At 52.6% G+C, this 21276-nt stretch overlaps 1 protein-coding gene across 2 annotated transcripts; it reads right to left on the bottom strand.

Moving 5' to 3' along the window:
- Positions 1–18: 18 nt before the first annotated feature.
- Positions 19–20046, bottom strand: PGAP6 (post-GPI attachment to proteins 6). Of its 2 annotated transcripts, none has more exons than XM_083800819.1 (13): positions 19803–20046; positions 15165–15342; positions 13275–13482; positions 13051–13184; positions 12383–12648; positions 10846–11171; positions 9972–10065; positions 9279–9402; positions 8352–8488; positions 6049–6227; positions 5415–5540; positions 4820–4936; positions 19–3955 (listed from the first exon to the last, which is right to left on the bottom strand). In XM_083800819.1, the coding sequence occupies exons 1-13, from the start codon at positions 19912–19914 to the stop codon at positions 3659–3661; spliced, it is 2298 nt and encodes a 765-aa protein (XP_083656945.1). In that variant the 5' UTR covers positions 19915–20046; the 3' UTR covers positions 19–3658. The 2 variants fall into 2 exon arrangements, with proteins under 2 accessions (XP_083656945.1, XP_083656944.1); XM_083800818.1 differs by having other exon boundaries at positions 5394–5540; positions 19803–20023.
- Positions 20047–21276: the final 1230 nt, after the last annotated feature.

The following is a 21276-nucleotide window of genomic DNA, read 5'->3' as shown; positions in this document are numbered from 1 at the left end:
CGGCACAAACCGCAGAAATCCGCTTATTATCCGTTTATTAAACACCTCTCCGTTTATTAAGTTATAAAATCGGAAGCTTTAAAATCGGCCGTATAAAATAATCACGGGTATGAACAGCAAAGGAAAACAAATAACCGTTTCATTCAGACGCAGGGATTTCCTCGGATTTTACCCGAAATAATTAACAAAAATTAATAATTACAATAATAAAAATTAATAATTAATAACTAACAAAAAGCCCTTCCCCCAGGCCCACAGCACAGTTCTGCGTCATGACCCAAAGCGACACGGGGGAGCGAGGGCAGAACTTCAGCGATCGGACAACAACAACGGAGTTTCAGGCGTTTCTTCACCTGAAGCTTCACAGCATTGAAAGCCATAAAGGAAAAGGCCTGATGAGGAATTATTGCTTTAACAAGTTGAGGCAGCACCCTGGCTAGCACGGCAGCAAGGCGTGGAGGCCACGGCTGTGAAGGTGCGGCTGCTGCCCACCCATGTGCTCAGCCCACAACACGCTGAGAGGGCAAAAAGTGCCTAAAAGCAGTAAAATTGGGAAGAAGTGTGGAGCGCACTAAGCCCTCCACCCCCAAGGGATAAAACTGAGGGTGAGAGCCATGCTGCTGGCGTCCTGGCCCCTGGACGAAAGCTGTGAAACAAAGTGCAGGGACAGGGCGAGTGGCTGAGACCTCCTCAACACGGAGAGCTCATCTTTGTGCCCTGAGGGAGAGCAGGGACGGGGCTGGGCCATCCGACAGCCCCAGGTGATGGGCAGGAACACACAGGAGAATGAGCCTGCAGTTGGGTGTGGGCCACTGCTGCCTGCTCGCCTTTTTTCCTGTATGAGTGGTAGAAGGTGAAGGAGATGGGCGAGATGTGTCCTTGAGCCCCTGCAGGCCGGCACTGAGGAAAAATTTCAATTTCACAGCATGGCTGAGGCCAGAGGCCCCCCTGGGCCCACCTGCTCCCCCCCTGCCCCCACAGGGCCACCCTGAGTAGGGGGCCCAGGCCTGTGTCCAGGTGGCTTTGGGAGATCTCTTCCTTAGAGACTCCACAGCCTCTGTGGGCAACCTGGGCCAGGGCTCCGACACCCGCACAGCACAGAAGTGCCTCCTGGTGCTCAGAGGGAGCCTCCTGTGCTCCAGTTTGTGCCCACTGCCTCTGGGCCTGGCCCTGGGCACTGCTGAGCAGGGCCTGGCTCCATCCTCTGTGCACCCTGCCTTCAGGGATTTGTAGGCATCGGTGAGATCCCCCGAGCCTCTTCTTCTCCAGGCTGAGCAGTCCCAGCTCTCGCAGCCTCTCCTCCCAGGAGAGGTGCTCCAGTCCCTTCGTTATCCCTGTGGCCCTACATTTGACTTTTCCCAGTACGTCCAGGTCTCTCTTGTACTGGTGGGCCCAGAACTGGGCACAGCACTCCAGGCGTGGCCTCACCAGAGCTAGGCAGAGGGGAAGGATCACCTCCCTTGACCTGCTGGCAGTACTTTCCCTGATGCAGCCAAGGGTACCGTTAGTCTTCCTTGCAGCAAGGGCACGGTGCTGACTCTTGTTCCACTTGGTGTCTACCAGGACTCTTAGTACCTTTTCTGCCAAGCTGCTTTCCAGCTGGGTGGCCTCTAGTACGTCATGCCGCCCGGGGTTATCCCTCCTCCAGTGCAAAGGTAGAGGTTGAATTAACAGGCAAATTAATTAGGCAGAGGCTAGGTTAGCTATGAGAAGAGGTTAAAGTACAGAGCTGAGGAGAACGCTGGACATTTTTCAAGGCAAAGAAATAACCCTGATTCCTATAGACTAGGAAACATCGTCCTTCATTAATAGCTCTTTCCTTCCAAAAGGAAGAGGTCTGACTCTGCAGACCAGCTCTGAGCAGCGTGCACACTAGAAAGGAGCACCAAAATGCTTGTGTCAGCTGTCACCTTAATGCCACACACACAGTGTTTGCCATCATTTTGATCCCAGAGGAGGAGGATGTGCACCAATTACTGGGATCACAATTTTGTGGAAATTAGCCAGCTTGCACATAGAATTGAACCAAAGGCTGTACCAAAAGCACATGGCTGGATGTGGAACATTAGTGTCTCTAGCATAGGAAGGAGAGCTCTGTAGTGGCCAAAGCTGTTCTTCCTTAGCCATCCGCCACAAATGGAATAAACAGGCAGGGAACCATTTATTTGAGCCCTTATCTATGTAATAAGGATGGGCAAAGACTACTTTCCTGGTTGCCAGTTCTGTGTTTCTATCATTGCTTTCCGATGTCCAAGTGCCCTCCAGTAAGGCTAGAGCAAGACAGATGCTCCCAAGGAGACTACAACCATCTTGGGAGCCCAGGGAGATGCTCTTGGCTGGACTGGGACAGTCCTGACAGCCTCAGACCATCTGTGACTCCACAGCACATCCAGCCTCAGAGCCACAGCAGGCTGAGCGCAGGGCTTGCACAGCTCCGATGTGATGCTGTACACAAAGCACAGGAAAGGTGCTGAGTGCGGAGTAGGTTTGAAGCACACGTCAACAAGCTTGCCGTAAGGCCATACTGTGCTCAGATTATTGCAAGACTGGGGCATGCCTTGAGGCTGGAGCTGTGCTAGGGCCCTGGATTCCAGCTCTGACCAGGTTGATCCCAACCAAACACAGACACAGAGCAAACTGTTGCTGCCCAAAGGCGCGGGAGGTGGGGGTAGTGTTACTAACTTAACTTGCAAGTGAAATGCCACAGCACATCACCAACCTTGATGGAGTCCTGAGAGATTCTGCCACCTATGTTGGCTGGGCAGAGCTGCTGAACCCACGAAAGGAAGTCAGACAGTAAATACCTGACCACAAAGAGAGGAAGGGGAACATTACAGCAGCCTAGTTCCTTCTGGATGAACCAAGAGGGACAAAGAAAAATTTAGACTAAACCCTGCACAGCTGTGAGTTTCAGAGTTATCAGGCAGATGCTACTGATGCCTCTTGCGCACATTTTTTTCCACATTCCTGACAAGTCTGATCCTGAATCCAGGGCCCAAATTCAGGTCTCATTCATCATCTCCAGAAACCAGCCTACATAAGAGCAGCACCACCTGTTTCACAAAGAGAGGGCTCCAGACCCACATGGGAGACAGCGACCAAGGCCCCAGTGTATGCTGAAATCAGCTACCTCCCTCCCCACCCTCAGCACCAAGGGCACTCAAACGCATTTGCCTCCAGGTCAAGCGCAGAAGAAATCTGTTCTTCTCTTGACAAAACAAATGTTGATTGCAAGATGACATGGGAAATCCCTGTCCCACAGCCCTCTGCTAAGAGAGTGAGTCCAGGGAAAAGCACAGCAGCCTGTGGCTCCAGTGCAGCGTGGGCTGAGCCCAATCCTCATGGATCGGGTAGGAGGGGAATAAGAGTTGACAATTTCCCCCAAGGCCATGAAGGAGGTGGTGGGGAGACTATTCCTCAATTTAGAACCAAAACAGCCTGCCCCATCTCAGCAGAAAAGTGTAGGGGATCTCAAACTTGCCTTCAAAAGACAAGCCCACTGTCTTCATGTTTAAACCCAGTCCAGCTACTGCACTGTCCCAGCCAGTGAATGAGCACATAACAAGATTGCCAACGTGCTACAGAGGGGCAGCCCAGGCTGGCCTGGCAAAGAGCAACCTTCCCAGCCCTTCACCTCTGTGACCTGGCGACAAGCAGTTCAGGTGACAGCATAGAGCTCCTCACGGTCATTCTGGCAGATCTGATAGCGACAAGTGAGCTTCTGTGACCAAGCCCAGGGCTTCTTATGCTTGTCCCGAGGCGGAAGCAGGAAAGCAACACTGCCAGCCACCAGCACGTGCCAGATGCTGTGGGTATAGTAATAGTTCTCATTGGTTTCCATGAATGCATATACCGAGATGGCGATGAAAGCCAAGGTGATCCCTGGTAGGAGGTAGAAAACCCAGCGCTTCCATGAGGAGGGGTAGCAGTGTCTGCGCTTTACTCCGTGGTAAACCTAGAGGTGTGAGAGCACAGAAGGGTTAAGCCAACTAGAAGCTTATGCAGGGGAAACACACAGCACTGCTTGACCCAGGAACATCTGTTAAACAGTCCTCACAGCAAAAGGGTATGCCTGCTGCCTCTGTAAGACTTCAGCCTCCCCTTGTCTTGGGCCCATCTCTTGTGTGCAAGACCCCCCATACCCAGCTACGGCATCAAAGCCCTGCATGCAGAGGGCAATGCTGATGCCACAGTTCCAGGACACAGGCAACAGCCAGCCGTTCTGGCAGGACTCTCCAGCTGCTGGTGTGCACTGAAATGAGAGGAGACCTCATTAATGTATACAAATATCTGAGGGAGGGTGTTGAGAGAATGGAGCCAGTCTCTTTTCAGTTGTGCCCAGTGACAGGACGAGAGGCAATGGGCACAAACTGAAGCACAGGAGGTTCCGGCTCAGTATGAGGGGCACTTCTTTACTGTCAGGGTGACAGAGCACTGGGACAGGTTGCCCAGAGAGGATGTGCAGTCTCCTTCTCCGGAGATATTCGTAACCCGCCTGGGTGCCATCCTGCGGGAGGTGCTCTAGGTGATCCTGCTCTGCAGTGGGGTCAGACTAGATGATCTTCAGAGGTCCCTTCCAACCTTGCCCATTCTGTGAACTGGAGCTGCAGCAGCCAGACTGTGCTGAGACCCATAAGCAGGGGATTTCTCAGCTATTGAAGGGACAGAAAGCGCCTTGCCCTGTGCTCTGTCCACCAGGGTGCTTCAAGGAGATCAGCTCCCATGTGTCGATGTTCTGGTAAGTGGGGCCTGCTCTGTCACCATCATTCTCTGGAAAGGAGCAAAGGGCAGCAAGTTCTGTCTGGCTGCCCGTACTTACCCATGCTGCAATCATGATGACGAGGGCAAAGAGGCAGGGACCCATCATGTTCCACACCCCTCTGCGGTCCAGCTGCAGGGACATGGCAATTAACAGGGTCCCCAAGACGAAAAGGACCTGGGAATGAGACACCACATCAGCAGGTCATCTGCTGCTAGAGCACAGATGGCTATGCCAAAGGCCTAAGGCAAGGAGAACTTCATCTCCTGGCTGCCCAGCCCTGCACACATGCATGACTCAGGAGCAGCACCTTTAGAAGGAGAAACTGGAGGACCCACAAATACTTCCCCTCAGTCCTTTCAGGCACAGTCCCTACAAGCATGCAGGTTCACGATCCAAGATCCTAGGATAAAACCACCCTCTGATTTAAAAATTAGGGTGGATGACAAACAGCCTTTGTTACCAAGATGGGCTATCCAGAGAGCAAGGCTATCTTGCAGGCTGCAGAGGAGGAGCTGCTGTATGCACTGTCTTATTAAAGTGCTGCCACAAGAGGGTGCAGCACGGCCACCTGTATCTCGGCTGGCTCACGCCTGGCCCTGCAGCGCAGGAGCGATAAAGGTCTGACACTCACGTATTTCAGAATCTTCTTTACCCGAGACATGCACAGGATTGTCACCCAGATGGACACCACAGAGCCCAAGAAGTCACAGTACTGTAGCGTGTCGTAGTCCATAATGCACATCACAGCAACGCCTGGCTGGTCACATGCGTGGTAGAACTAGAACCAGGAACAAAAGCAAAGGCTAATATGAACTCAGCAGCCCCACTCAGCTTTCTGGAAAGGAGAAGCAGGAGAAAGCTCAGCCCATGGTAGCCAAGATCCATCCTGACAGTGTCTCCAGGAAGCTTCACCAAACCAGCACAGTGTTACGGAAAAAAGTTGGAGAGCTGCTATCAGTCTGCACCCTCCCAGCAGCAGCTGAGATCTCCTGGGACAGTAACCTTCAGCAGAATGCCCCAACCCCATCCCAGCTCCCAGGGGTCCCACCCCCAAATATGAGCACCTGCAGCGTGAGTGGAAGAACTCAATGAAAATAACACTCCTGCCAAACTCTGAAGGGGCAGGACACGTCCATGGAGGTGCTTGTGCGATGATCCCAGAAGCTCCTTGTGGAGCTTGAGCATGAACAGCTCCACCAATGACTTTAGTCCAACGCAGCAGGCAGGATCCCCTTCCTGATGCTAACAGGGAGCTGGCAGGGGACCTGACAAAAGACAATCCCTACCGTGGAGAAGAACATGGTGTAGGTGTAGACAGAGGCCTCCACCAGGTAGTACCGATAGACAGCAACTGCAATTGCTGGCAGGAACATGAGGTTACTCAGCGTGAGCAGGAGGGTGGCCAGGTTCTGCGCACCAACAGACTGGGCCTTGGTGTCGTCCGTGCAGCTCCACCCGCTCCAACCTGCAGAGCGGAGAGGCCTGTGTGGATCTCATGTGCCCTGCCTGCAGCATCCAGCAGGAGCCTGGGACCCCTCAGAAGCAGCAGTAGCTCCCCAGGACTATCCCCAGGCCTCCTCTCCATTGCTCTAGAAGGCAGCATGTTAGGAGGAGGAAGGACAAACCCACCCACCCATTGGGAGCCCATCAGAAGCCCAGCATCTCTGGCAGCTTACCCATTGACCTCCCTTTCACCCAGGACCCAAGCAGTATTTATACTGAGCAGCTGGCTTTAATAGCTTTGCTGTTTGCAGTTGCTGGCTAACGAGCTCTGCTGCCACAGCCCTTCTTGCTAATATGCTCTATCAGCCACGCACACTCCTGTTCTCAGGATGCTCACTAGTCATTGCATGCTCTGCTTTGGAAAGTGGCTGGCCGATGCTACTAAGTCTTGCGGAAACCCCAGCAGAGCCCAGCAGCTGTTCCAAGGACATTCCCCAGGTTATTCCCATGTGGCAGGGGCCGTTCTACATACAGCACAGGTCTGTCCACACTGGTACTTTTCTTCTCTATAGTAACTCAACACACATGCTACTTTCTGGTGATAAATCAAGCATTTGAGGCTCAAATGCTTAGGATGCTCTCTGCTGTAAGCCGAGTACAAGATACTGCAGTGGAAGAACCCTACAGATCCCAGGAACCAGGGTGGAAAGTGTTCCACAACATTAAGGAAGCCATCCTGTCCTACCTCCTGCTCACAGCAGGGCAGACTGCAAAGCCAGATCAGGTTGCTCTGGGCCTTGTCCAACTGAATTTTGAAAATTCCCAAAGACAGAGACATGGATATTGTGCAAAGGTGAACAACTCTGATGGGAGAAAATTTTTCTTACCTTTAGCTGGAAGTTTCCTGGCTGCAAGCTGTATGGCCTAGAGAATTTCCTAGAGAACAACGCAAAGCTCTGAGCTTGATACTGGGGTCAACTCTTAGCCTGCTGACCAAGGACTGAGCTGACAGTCTTCTATAAACTAAGCTTTACTCTTTTTTTTTTTTATAGTTATTTTTATTCAAAGTTAGGATGCCCATGCCCTCCTTTTGGGGAAATGAGGCAGCCTGGGTACATGCAGGCACTCCGCAGTCAGAGCGGAGTTAAGAGTTGCATCCATCCCATTACGGTGCCACTAGAAACAAGCCCAGCAGCTCTGTCCCTTTCTCCCTGCTCTCACTGCAGAGCCCACAGGAGGCTGCTCTCTTCAGTTTATTTCTGGGTCATGAATATGCAGCTGGGGCATTTTGCTCCAAGTGATTCAGCAGAAAGCTGTCCTCAGCCTGATTCCTCATCTCCCCTGGGGTGCTGTGTGCTTCCCAGGACCTGGCACCCCTTGAGGAAATTAGGATGCTGCTCTCCATTGCAGTCCTAGCCTAGTAGCAGAACTGCAGCAGACAGCAAGGACATGCTGGATCACGTCCAAAGCAGCAGTGAACCATATTTTGCCTTGTCCTTCTGCTAAAAACAGATGCAAGTATCCATCCAAGCACAGCACAGCTATCATCTTCCCTACACTAGTGTCTCCTACCCAGGCTTCTTATCTCATTATTATATTAGCATCTGACACCAATGTTCCTCCTCCGGTGGCACCTCCATTCTAAGGGTTGTCCTGCATGCTTGCTCTTGAGATAGCATGAGACAGAGCACCACAGCAAAGCACGGACAGGGACTGCCAGCCCAGCCTCATCACGTCCCGTATCAGGGCGCTACATAAATAAGCTGCCCTGAAAGGCACATGCTCTGATGCAGGTGCTTTCCGGCAGCCCTGCTGGTATCCAGATCTCACTGGGGATGCTCAGAAGCACCTCCCCAAGCCCTGGGGGACTCAAAGCTGGAAGTGACCTTTCAGCAGGAAGCTGTCCTCAGCCTGATTCACCATTTCCCCTGGGGTGCTCTGTGCTTCCCAGAACTCCTCAGGGGAATCAGGATGCTGCCCAAAGAGGGCACCGTGGGTATAGACTGCACTTTAGGCAAGTGCTGTGACTCCAGGATGTTCATAACAGCTGTGGCAGACCCTCTTCCCTCCTGTCTAAACAACAGCATCGAAAAATGTGGCCTCCCCTTGGGAAGGATAGCAAGGTCTCCTAGGAAAATGCACTCACCAGCTTTACAGCTGCAGCCCGCATAGAGGTAGCCGTGTCTTCTCAGTAGACTGCACTGTCCATATGGCCCACAGTCATTGAAGCAGGGGGTGAGGTATGCTATGATGGTCACTTTGGCTTCTGCGATGTTACATTCACTGCAATGAAAGCAGACTGTCTTGGTACCCTGGTCCTTCTGGGCAGCCGTGTACCAAGGGAGCACTCTGCTCCAGGGGGTCTGAAAGAGCCTGGCCTCACAGTGCCCTACCCCCAGCCACTCTCACATACACAAATTCTCTGCTATTTCAGCACAGGGATCCCTCACACCACAGCCAACAGCGGATCTGCTTCATTGCTCCCAAGAGATAAGAGCACAGTCGACTCCCTCTCCACTCAGGCTGCCAAACCAACGTGCAGACAGGCCTCAACTCTTCCCCAGACTCCCGTAAGAGGCTCAGATACCCCTGACTAGTAGTCAGGCCCAGCAGTTGCCAGCACCACTTCTTAGAGCATGCTCGGCCCCTTACAGAGATGAATCACCAGGAAGGCAAACCGCTGGACTATGAGTAGAACTGAACACATTTCAAAGACTCCTTGAGGAAGTAACAGCAGCATTTTCATTTATAGCACAGCTCTTTCCAATTTATCACCTCAAAATACATCTGGGGAAGCTCACCCAGGCAGATTCCACCACCCACATGCAGTCAGCGTGAGACATGCCAGCTCAGCACCAGACAAGCTGCTTGAGGGCCCACAAGAGAGCAAGTCAGCACTGCCACCCACCTCCTCCCCCTCTGTAGCCATGGCTTCACTGCTACCACATGAGATGAGCCCACGACAGAAGGCAAGACAGTGACGACAGGCATTTGCTTTTGCTTATGTTAGTCAAAGGCAGCAAGGTAGAGTGCTCCAAACCAGCCTCGAAGCCATGCAACACAGCAGACTCACCCCTGGCCCTTTGGGCAGATGAGCTGCAAGGAAAGGAACCAGTCATCTGTCTGGGGATACAGGACAATCACCATTGCTTCTGCAGAGGACGTACTCACACTCAGAGGGTAGCCCTGGAAAAAAGCTTGAAGACAAGAAGGTGCTGTGATACACCAGGACTTGTGGAGAAGGGCCTGCAGCAATTCCAAGCTGAGATCAGCTGCACAGGAATCATATGCTACTATAGCTCCTTAGTCCCATCCTCGAGGGGTACCGGGGGATGGAGAGCATCCTTGCTCTCAGAGGGCCTTGTTGTTTCTGTCCGCTCAACTCTCAGCACCTGTCTAGACACACAAGGCAGCTGGGACAGCCTGTTTGCTTATTTAGCCCTCCAATGCAGAGTTCAGCTTCTCTGCACACCAGCAAAACCTTGACCATCCCCAAACCTGCCAACAAGGCTGGAAGAGAGCTAGGTGCTAACCAGGCCTTCCTTTGATGGAGGCTAACTCCTGGTTCCAGACTAGCACCTGCACCCCAGCACCCCAGGGCATGTGCTGGAACTGAGTGATGAAGGCCTCAGGAGGGCTTGCGCCAAAATCAGCTTCCCCAAGACAATCTACAAAGGACCCAAGTCAATTTGAGGTCATGAGGTCTAAAAGCAAAGTCCTGAGGCAGCGTAGCTGAGCTGGTGGCAGGTGTCAGTGGCTCTCATACCTGTACTGCACTTCCGCGTGGTATTGAGGGACAGCACCGGCGAAGCAGCACTCAGACATGCTACCACAGTGGCATTGGCCTGGCTCAGAGACGTCTGTGCAAAAAAAAATTCCACGTGAGAGCACCTCGGTGCCTTCCCCCTGCACAATTTATCTCCCACACTGCCCATGTCCTATGGGAGCAGCAGGTGATATTAACTGCTGCAGATCAAGGTCATCCACCAATTCACCAACTCTTTCTGGGCAAACCTGCATTCACCTCGCTCTGCACCGTCACTGCATTCTGCCTTTGCTGAAAGGCACAGGAAGAGAGTCTCTTGGGGAGACTGCATGGGTGGAAATGCCGCCCAGACAGGACATTTACACTAGGGTATCACTTCAGCATGAGCACATGGTGGCAGCAAAGAGAGGCAGCGGGACATCAGCCCTTGGGAAGGCACTAACTAGCCCTTGTGACAAACATCACAGTCACATTCTCAGGTAAAATGATTCCTTGGTGCCACCAAAGGAGTATGGGAATCAGTGACTCAGACAGGAACATCCCTGGGTTTCCCTGAAGAGCCTCCTTTCTTGTTGGCAAGGCTCTAGGTTCCCACAGAAGAAATGGAGATGCAGTTACTTTCCATTTCCTCTCCTTTTCAGTGCTGCCACCGCATGCCAGCAAGCTGTGGCATTTCAATTGGAACCGACAAGCAGGACATCATGGAAGTGGCTAGAACAGGTTCAGAGTGCTTTGTGACAACAACAACAACAAAAAGGGAAATAGTACTGCTGGTACCTACAACCCCTGGAATTTGTTGACAAATCAGCCCAGACACAGGGGCAGAGACAAGCACTGCAAAGAGAAGTTCATCACACAAATAAAGCTACTGCACCTTGTTAAGCAGGAGATGCACCACAAGGGAACCCCCGCTGTCCATGCCAGTGTTCAGGTTGAGGAGAAGGAGGGTTGGGGAGATGGAGTACACGGGCACAGTGGGACCATTCAGGAGCCTGTACCGCACAGACACCACGTCCAGGTCCTCCCGAACAACAGGCTGATTCTGGAGACAGAAGCTCCTCTGGTCAGATGCATTGCGTAACGCCGTTCCCGGAGACTGAGTGGGGCTCCCTCCTGTTCCTGCGCTACCTGGTCCAGAACCAGCTTGGCTCTGGTTTAGGCTGAAGTTCAGAAATGAACTGGTACTTCCTGGCCTACAGTCTGTAAAGCGAAAAAAGGAGAGGAGTCAGAAGAACCAGGATCAGCACCTCAACCAAGCAGGGCCCCAGGAACTTCAGACCTTCAAGCGACAGCATAAACTGTGGGGGTATTTCAGCTGCTTCAGACACTTCAGTATTTGTTCTCGTCTTCACAGGGGAAACTCTAACATCAGCATCCACAATGTGGGGCTCTGACAAAAGCCAGACAAATGGTACAGTGGGTGGCAACACCCTGGAGCTGCAGAGAAGCAGCTGGCAAGCAGAGGAACAGAAGAAGGGATTATGCACAGCATCATAACAACGTACCCAGCAGCCAGGGAATATTCACTAACCAATAACTGAGCACAGCACTTAACTGTCCCATAACCACTGGCTGCATGAAAGGCTGTAGTGGTTTCCCAGACCTGGGCATACAAGGCTAAGCAAAAGAGATAAATTAACCCAATAACAGCTAAAGGCACAAACCATAAAGTCACAGTAACTGGAGCCAAAGGTGACATTTGAAGACTTGCTGGAGCCTGTCTGTAGCTCCCAGAGACTCTAATGCCTCTGGTGTTGCTGTGTGTCCCCTCTCCCACTTCAGATGCCAGTGCCAGGTCCTCAAGCATAACAGATGAGGCTCTGCTTTGAGGAAATGATAGCAGAAGCCCTAGCAGAAGAATACTTTCAAAAACTATGCCTAGTTGGTGAGCTTGCGAGACTCCCAACAGTCAAACAGGGATGACTGTCACGTTACAAGTGCCTGTCACAGCCACAAGGACCCGGTGACCTCCTGAGGCATGCAAAATTGAGACATTACAACCCAAGATCTTGCCCCAAGGAAACCTCTGAGATGATTTCCTGTCTGTAGCCTGCTTATGGCCGATAGTCAATATATCAATACAGTCTAGTGCATCTACCCAAAACTATTCTCCTCACCAGATTTTAAGCTAGTCACAGCCTTTGGAAAATACCATTGCTTCAGAGATCCTGGCACAGGCATTTCCAGAATAGGAAGGTCCAGGGAGTATTCCTCTCGGATGAATACTAAAGCCTACACTTTTGATACCAAAGCAACAACTAGATCTCAGCCCTCAAGGTTATGCCCAGGCAACCAGCACGCTTGGGAAACACAGGACATCACAGCCAGCCAGCCAAAGACCTGAGAGAGACATAGCAGACACAAAGTTCTTGCTGATCCCTCCTATAGGGGTAGAGAAAATGGAAGCCCACCTGCGAAAGAAGTCAGCATCTCCATGGACACACTGGCATTGGCAGTGCCAAGACTCTCCACCATGATCTGCAACCACTTCTCCCAGGGGAGTGAATCCAGGCCCAGGCTGCAGTTTACATTCCCTGTGCAGGTGATGATCCTCTGAAAGGACTGTGGCAGCGTGATTGAGCCCAGCACTACCCGCACAGTGCATGCTTTCTGCTCACTTGTCATGCAGCTTCGCAGCTCAAACCACATCCTGGCGGTGTACTTGGGAACAAAGATCCTGCAGGAGAAGCAACCAGCAACTCGCACAGCTCGTACTCTGAACACAGACCAGCCACAACCCACCACAGAGTCCCATGGGCATCGTGGCAAGAACTAGATTGCCCTGATTTGTGTTGTGAAAATCTTTCCCAGGGGAAGAGTCTCTAAGAACAACCAAATTTCTGCCTTAGACCTCTAGGTCTACCTGCAAAGAGTCAGAGAAGGGCCCTCTTGTGTGCTGCCCATACAAACCTACCACCCTGATGCCGGGAGCTTGTTAAAAACACTCAGAGACCCCCAAGCTCCAGAGCACAGTCCAGCCCAGCATGGAAACAACAGTGGCTTACCCTAAACAGCACCAGCAGGAAATCTGACCCCATACCTACGGCCCCAAGTGTTTCCAGCCGCTGCTCTCACTCACTTGACATGCAGAGGTTTAGCAGGTGAGATGATAGTTTGTGGCATGGCAACACCAGGCTCCAGAACAGGCATATCAGTGAGTCTAAGCACAAACATATCTGCCTGAAACATATAGGTGCAGGGAGTGGAGAAACCCTGCAGGAGGGGAGAGCAGACTGGTCAGCTGTGGCAAGACACACTGGACAGAGCATGCTGGCTGTCCGAGATGCTCACCAGAGCTCTTACCTTCACTTCAATTCTGCCAGCAGCCTCAGGGAGATGTGCAGCAATGAACCAGTCTCCTGCAGCAGGGCTTGTAACGTTCACAAAAGTGGTGTTTTGCACAGCACTGCTCAGAGTGATGCTTATGTTATAGGAAGGATGGACAGTCGCATTTGCAGGAAAACGAGTGCCCAGTGGATTAATTACAGGAGGGGCTCCATAGCGAAAGTGCCTGCAAGAGAAACCAGAATGCAAGTAAATCAGGGGAGGTATATACACTTGCAAGATAAACTGGGATACAAATTCATCAGCGGACACCCAGGTTGGCCTGAGATCAGAGAGGCTGCAGGCTGGAAAGAAGCCACATATTGAAGTGGAGCACAGAGCTATCATTTTAATCTGGTGAGGACTGGCTGGTATTACCTTATCTTGGATTTATTTAGAGATTAGTTTAACTTGACTGCTTATTAAGACAAGGATTTACATCATTCCATCAAGCCTGAAAGAAAATTTCCATAACACACACTTAGGTTAAGCCCCAGTCACAAAACTACTTTTTTTTTTTTCCTTTTATAACCATCAGCAAATTCCCCCTATAGCCAGCTAGGCTAAATCGTCAATTAAGAGCTTTCTTTTTATAGAAAAGATCTGCATCTTTCCTACTCCCTCCATTAAGGAGGGCAGACAGTCTAAAAAGACACCAAGCAAGGCCTATGTGACTGACTTTAGAACACAAGCACCACTGCTTTAAGATAAGCAGCTCAAAGTTTGAAATATGAGAAAAGCCGGCAGCTAAGTAATGCATGGGATATTTGGACAACCAATTTGGCATTCAATTTGCTCCATTTTGGGACTACTAGAGCACTGCAACAGAACAATGAACAATAACAGGTCCAGCAAGCAAGCATTACAGGTTATGTGTCGTTAATCTGTTTGAGCTTAGCTAAACTGATCTTCACAGTCATTTCTTAGGTTATCGTTTAGCTGTTGTCTTGTCCCTCACATCCCTAAAACTGCTGGAAAGCTTTCTGGGATGCAGAAAATACACAGATCACCTGTTTCAGGCTGCTCGGGAGCAAAAGAGCACTTGCCTGTGCCCAGAACAGACTAGGTAATGTGCAAGCCAGCTGGTGCACCAAACTTCAGTCGCTTTTGGAGTGGCTGAAACTTCAGCAAGCTGCAGACACCCCTGTGGTGTAGGTCCTAGCCGTGTAAGGTCTCTGAGAGTCCAAAGCGCCTCTCAGGGAACCACCTGCCTAGGAAGCTTAGTACCCTCATGAAATACAGCTCAAAGTCTCAACCTATTTGATCTCAAATCCTCCAACAACTCATGAACTGTTTTAAGCAATATTTATTTTGATGTCATTGAATGTTCTGTCTTCACGTCTTCAAATCTTGTTTTGTCGTGTCAGCAGGATTAGGCATTCCTCTCTTATCTGTGCTCCATACACAGGCTGCATCCTTCAATATAGTGTTTCTAGTCTCTTCAGCTCCTTTGTACTGGAGAATCTGTCCCCCTTCAAACGTTTTGCATCCTCTCAGGCCCTTTGCAGTTCTGCCACATCTGTGCACAGTACCATGCACGGAACCAAGAGACACAGAAAGGTCCAGGAACACCTTTGCTAATGAACAGCAACAACAGCCTCATTGTGAAGCTCTCTCCAGCATTTCTAAGACATAACACATGTTTCTTAGACATAATATTTGATAGCCCTTTGATCCACTGGTAACATGAAATGCTCCTACAGATTTAAAAAACAGAGATTTAGTGTCAGTGCAACACCAAGGAATTGTCTGCTGCAACTGGCAAACAAATTCACAGCTTCCTACAGACAAACAACTGTATGAGCGACAAGGACAAGGGAAAGACAAGAAAGCCCACGTGTGCAAGCAATGGCACGGGGACATACATACACTGTGACCTCCATGCTGGTACACTCCGGTTCTTTCCCCCTGGATGCTTGCAGAAGCCAGCGAAGCAGCACAGTATCTTCTGGCACGTGGAAGTGGAAGACCTTGGCATTCCCATACCAGCTGTAGAAGGACAACTTCTGTGCACTCTGAGAGAAGTACTCGGAGACATACAGGGAGTCTGAAAGGGAGAGAGCAAAGCAGCTGCTGGGGTGGCTGCTGGGAGCAGGTTGCAGGGCTACAGCCACCAACAGACGCGCACAGCAGTTTTAAGGTAACTGGAGAGAAGCCCTTTGTGTCCTTAATTTTCCAGTCCTCTAGATACTTGGTGATCCACTGCACTCCTCCCAAGGAATGAGATGAGATCGAGCAGCCAGAACCGCACAGATCCCTACTACAAAACTGTCCCCTACAGCCAGACAGCACTGGAGGAACCTTAACCATGCTCCACAAAACATGCTCTCAAGATGACAGAACACCTGAGACACTGAGGAGGAGGAAAAGGTCAGGAGGAAAAGCTGGTGGCAAGGAAAGCATGGCAGAGTAGGCAGCAGCCCAGTCCCAGCACCTTAGGCAAACCATGCACAGCAGATGGACAGGGTAGGACGAGGCGGGTGCAGGTAGCACAGGGTGCTCTGTGCTCCACACAGGGAATTCGGCTGCAGTTCATGGTGCTGACAGGCAAGAGCTGTCTTCATCGGTTTCTGTTGAGCATGTGGGCTGATGTTATCAGTCCTCACAGGCTCGGGACACATGCACTGTGCCACATGCTGTCCTCCTGCAACACGCAATGTGACAAAAACCTACATGCTGCAAACTGCACTTTGCTTTCAGAGATGTACCTTACAAAGCCTAAACATTTTCCTGCCTGGAAGAAAGGCTGCCCGAATAGTGTTAACAGCCCTAGGGTAGGCTTGATCATGCAAGAGGACAACAGGTTTTTAGTGAATACGTCAGAGGACTACCTAGGTCTTCCATCATCCCTCCGCCCAGCTATGCCTACAGATCACCCCTGGCCTGCAGATAATTTCACCTGCAAAACTGTATTGGAGTCACTGTCAGCGAGAAAACAACCAGACTACAGCTCGGGGACAGAACAAAAACATCACACAAGGGTTGGGAAGAGGGCAAAACTGCGGTGAGAGAGCGGAGCCAAGGCCATTCTGCCCACCAGAAAACAAGGTTCCTCACACTCAGCAAGGGGAGTAGAAGAATGTGTCCGCACATCTCTACCAAGACCTCCCAGATGCTACTTTTCTATGCTAGAATTCTCTGGAGTGGGGAGAAACTTACAGCTTTCAGATTCACATGCACCGCTTTGATCAGGAAACAAAGCAGCAAGAATTGTTTAACTTGTCTTCATCTAATGCTGCTCAGGGTCATGTGGAAACACACAGGACCCAACTGAGCTTAAGTAAGGTGCCAGAAAAAGAGGAAGAACGCTCCTCAGGCAGGAGCAGAGCCTTGGGACATACTTTGTGCCAAGAGGAAACTAATCCTAGCAGGAAATACGATTCATGCCCCAAAGCAGGACGCATGCTAGCCTGAACACACAACACTGCACAGAGACAGGAATAGTAATAATGGGTTTAGTTTCCTGGCAAATTACCAAGCTAAAGCCTCTAGGCAGATTGCAAACCCAACAGAAAGGAGGAAACAGGAAAGCAAGAAATACCGGCCACACAGCTTTCACTGCTGTCAAAGCACAAGCCAATGGGAGAATTTACTCCGCAAGGAAAAGGGCACGCTGGCGGAACACCGCGGGCACCTTCCCGCACCGGCTGCCCCAGCCTCACGCCACGGGATCCTGCAGGCAGAGCCCGCACAGGGCTCCAGGCACAGAGGGAAAGGTGAGCCAGGATGGGACAGCACCAAGCCCACTCGCAGATGACAAGACAGGAATTGGCTGAGATCTGCTGTAAACCCAGCCATATTTAAGGAACTACAGAAGAGAGAGAGCTTTAATCAGCAGCTTCTCTGCACCTAGTTGCTCTCTGCATGCACACAGCGCGTTCATTTCAGTGACGTCTGGGGACAGGCACAGGACTAGGGGAGACGCAGACAGAAGGAGCAATAAGGCTGGGATTGCCGTGGCCCTGCTCAAAGAACAGGTGGAGTAGGACAACCTGAGCAGGGATACACCGCCCTGCTGGTGCCTGACCTTGACGGGAGCTGTTCCACCCCTACTGGTGGCCAGGCTCTGCATGGCCAACAGCTGCAGCCAGCACCCACCAGCAGGCCCTTGTCCTCAAAGGGCCACAGCAGCTGAAGAATTATGTGCGAGATTTTGGGGACGGAGAGGACTGGCAGGCTGTACAATTAAGAAGTCAAGCAATCAGCAGTGCTTTTTATTAAAGACCAGTCAATTACAATGAGCGAGGTCAACCATAGCACCCAGGGAAGGTCTGCGGACCTGCTCTGCCTCAGCACAGCCTGTGACAGCTACCAGGTTAGCACAAGAGCCATGGCTGAGGCAATGTGACAGCAGCATGCACAAAGTCCAATCACACGTGGTTTCTCTTGGAGACAATCCACCCAAGTTCCTGTTCTTAGGCTTTGCAATGCTGGGCACCCAAGAGCTGCATCCAGGAAATTAGATGAATTGATTCCCACTTCACCCTCAGCCTTGGGTTGACAAGGAAGTGCTACATGTGGATAAAAGCAAATATTAGTACAGAAGAGACAGAAAGACAGGTCTCCACAAGACAATGCCTCCTTCTAAAAGCAAGTTTCAAATGTATTACGCAAAAAAACAAAAGTGTTTTTAAGAAAACAAAAAAAACATAGCAGAACCACAGATGCAGAGAGGAGATGTGTTCTTTGAATTTCAAAATAAAGAACCACCTGCAATAGCTTGGATTTGCTCATCCAAAGATTATCTCATTCTACTTTTAGACATAATATGTTGACCGTTGGTTTCAGAGCTTCCCACAAACATGAAGAGGTCCCAGTTTCAAAGCAGATGCAAGTGTCTCTGGGGTTTCAGAAGGGCCAGTACTTCCAAAGGCAGCAGGCTCAACCTTTTCAGAGCTTAGGCCAAGGAGCAGCTCTAAAGGTTCATAAAGGGTCTATGAAAATGCCTGTGTAAAGCTACACCAACAGTGGTCAGTCTGACTCAAGACAAGAAATGACTATGTGGCAGGGTTGGTTTTTTTTGGCCATTTATAATGTAACAGAAACCCTATTCCTTTAGTCTGTGTCAAAATTCCATCTTTACATGTTCCAGAAGAAGGTAACCTCACTCCTCTGGGGCAGACCTCATCTTTACCAGCTCTCAGATCTAATCCTAACGTGGCATTTCTCCCAGCCGACAGGCTGACGCCAAGAAAAACCTAACAACGCACCTCAAATACAGGGTAGCTTTCCTCTGGGCTGGGAACCCAGCTAGCAGGATGCCAGAGGAGGGTGGGCCTGGGGCAAAAGGACATCTCACCTTGGCCTCACAGGCTTTCTGGAGCAGCCTACATGCTTTGCAGACTATGAGGAAGTACAGCACGATAACCACCATCAGCAGCTGATAACCGCAGTCAGCGCCAACTTACCTCCACAGCGTGCTGAAGCATCTGAACAACCTCCCATGCCCACGCTTTCCCAACACTGCAACGCCTGGCTGCACCTCCGGAGGATGGGGCACGGCCCCCAGCCAGCACAGCCTCTGCCATATGCACGGTGGGAGCCCCGGGCATGCCACCGCGAAGAGCTGCCCACTGCTCCGCTCACGCTGCCAAACCCTCTTCCAGCCCACTTGGGCGCCAGCTCCTGCCCATCTGCCTCAACCTAGTGGAAGTAAACTCACCTGAGAAGCAAAACCACAGCTACCACCACACACAGGGTGGCAAGTTTGCCTGGGTTCAGGCCCTGATCTCCCCAGGAAAGAGATCGATCTCTTGCTGCTCTGCAGCACCTGGTACAGCCGGAACGAAGCAGCACTGCTCTGCTAGAGCACAGAGGACAACGTATAGAGCTCCCGAGCAACAAATTACTCCACAGACCACAACGCTGACCAGCTCAAAGCAACCTCTGGCACCGAGCTGAGGGACTTAAAACAGTCCTTGGGTCTGCCACCGAGCTGAGGGACTTTCCTCGGGTCTGTGCTGCGGACAGAAGCTTCTGCCCGCTGCAAAACATTTGGCTGATTTTCCTCAGGGCCCTCGACCTCCCGGCACCCTCCCCACGTCCAGGGAAGGCAGCCCTAGGGCTTCCATGGGCCAGGCGCCACCTCTGTCAGTTGTGCCCCTGTCCCCGTCCCCATCCCTGTCCCCACACCACACACCCCAAGCCTCCTCCTGGCCAAAGGACCAACGCAAAGACCAGAGCCACCTCGGTGAGCACCAGCATGGCGGGGACACCCGCTTTGGTGCCTCCGGACAAACTTTGCTTTCTCCCCACGGCCGGGCAGGCGTGGAGACACCCGACGGCCGCGGTGACATCTGCGGGGCTGGGGACGCCCCCGGGCACCGCCGGTGGTCCCGGGGGAGCAGAGCAGAGCAGAAGGGAGCACGACATCCGCAGGGTCCCCAGGGAGGGAAGGCCTCTCCCCCCTCCTCCTCCTTCTTCCCAGCCCAGCCCGGCTCGACTCGTCCCGGGGACACCCGAGCGGACAGCGCACGGCCGAGCCTTCCCCCAGCCACCCGGACTCACCGGAGCCGGTGCTGTTGCCGTGACCGGCGGGGAGCACCAGGAGCTGCAGGAGCACCAGGAGCTGCAGCAGCGCCGGGAGCAGCCGCAGCGCCGGGCCGGCTCCCTGCGCCATGGCCGCCCGCCTTATCCCGGCATCGCCGCCCGCCGCCACCCGGGGCTCCGCAGCGCCATCGCCGCCGCCGCCGCCCGCTTCCGCCGCCGCCACCCCGCCCCGCTCCGCCCCCGGGACAACCGGGGCCGCCGGGGGCCGGGCCGGCGCTGCGGGTCTCTGGGAGGGGCTGGGGGGAACGTTTGGGGACCCCGGCCCAAGGGAGAGTTTGGGGGGAGCCCGGGACGGGCGTGGGGCTGGTGGGGTCCCCCCCCAAGGCCTGGCACGGCCCTGAGGGATGCCCGGGATGAAAGCGGGGACCTGGGGACAGCACTCATCCTGGGGACGTCGCAGAGCCCTGTCAGCACCCCGAGACCTTGGGATAACCCCAGGGAGCCCTGAGACTTCACAAGGCCCTGAGGTCCCCCTGGCACGCCAATAGCCCAGGAAGTCCCCGAGAGCCCCAAGAGAGTGACCTGGGGTGGGCTCAGAGCCCTATGGCCGTGTGCCCTGGGCCCCTCCCAAAATCCCAGAGGAGTCCCAGCACATCGAGGCTTGCCAGGGCCATGCCCTGTGGCCACCAGGACGTCTCTGGGACAGCCCCAGTGAGCGGCCCCTGTGCGGGCTGGGGTCTGGTTCATCCTCACACTGTGGCCTTCCTTCTCGTGCCCCTGTGAGGGCAGCAGGAGCTCACCACCTTACGGCCTGCTCCCCAGCCAGGCTCCGCACACACTGCCGGGGCGGTGCAGCCACCTGCCACAGGAACAACAGTGCTGGGAAAACAAAGGGCTTAAGCTCGCCGTCATCCTTGCCTGCGGGTGCCGTTGCGGCATGGCAAGCCCTGTGGCGACTCTGCCCGGGTTGGTGCAGCTGGTCTTTGGTTCCCCTTCCTCCTCCTCCCTGCGCTGCAGCGTGGTGGCCTTGCAGTGGGAAGCAGCATGCGTCCTTCTCTGCCACCCTGGGCAAGCCGCATCTGATCCGTCGCAGCTTGGTGCGTCGTCCTTGCCACGGCTGGCCCTCCCCAGCCTGCTGGCACCAGTGGGCTCTGCGCTGCCCTACCCCCCTGGAGTAGCACGGGGCACTGCCGGATGCATCATTTCATGTTACTTCTTGCTTCAGCTGCTATGTACACAGGGAACAGGTTATTCGTCTCTTGTCAGTAACTTTCCATGTGTACCATGGCTGAAATACTCCCCTTTCCCTGCTGACCCACCCCAGTGCAATCATACCTCAGAAGCTGTGTTCTCTGTGCCTGAGATCAGTGACCACAGATTTTTTTTAGCACGGAAGTACTGCTGTTCTGTTGTCACAAGTGGGGTTGGCCTCGAAAGCGAGGATATGACCTCACACTCATTCTTCCCGAGAGAGAATGTCAAGAATTTCCAA

Source organism: Anser anser (assembly GCF_964211835.1).
Source record: "Anser anser genome assembly, chromosome: 15".
Taxonomy (NCBI): Eukaryota; Metazoa; Chordata; class Aves; order Anseriformes; family Anatidae; genus Anser; species Anser anser.
Note: the sequence above shows the minus strand (reverse complement) of the source record. Positions and strands in the feature narration are given on the sequence as shown.

Bases quoted from the DNA above. Each gene is read 5' to 3' on its own strand.
- PGAP6 (XM_083800818.1), bottom strand. From the start codon at position 19,914: ATGGCGCAGGGAGCCGGCCCGGCGCTGCGGCTGCTCCCGGCGCTGCTG. The intron at 13,483-15,164 runs GTATGTATGTCC...TTTCTCTTGCAG, and splicing joins ACCAGCATGGAGGTCACAGT to GCACTTTCGCTATGGAGCCC. The intron at 11,172-12,382 runs GTGGGCTTCCAT...TTCGCTTTACAG, and splicing joins GATGCTGACTTCTTTCGCAG to ACTGTAGGCCAGGAAGTACC.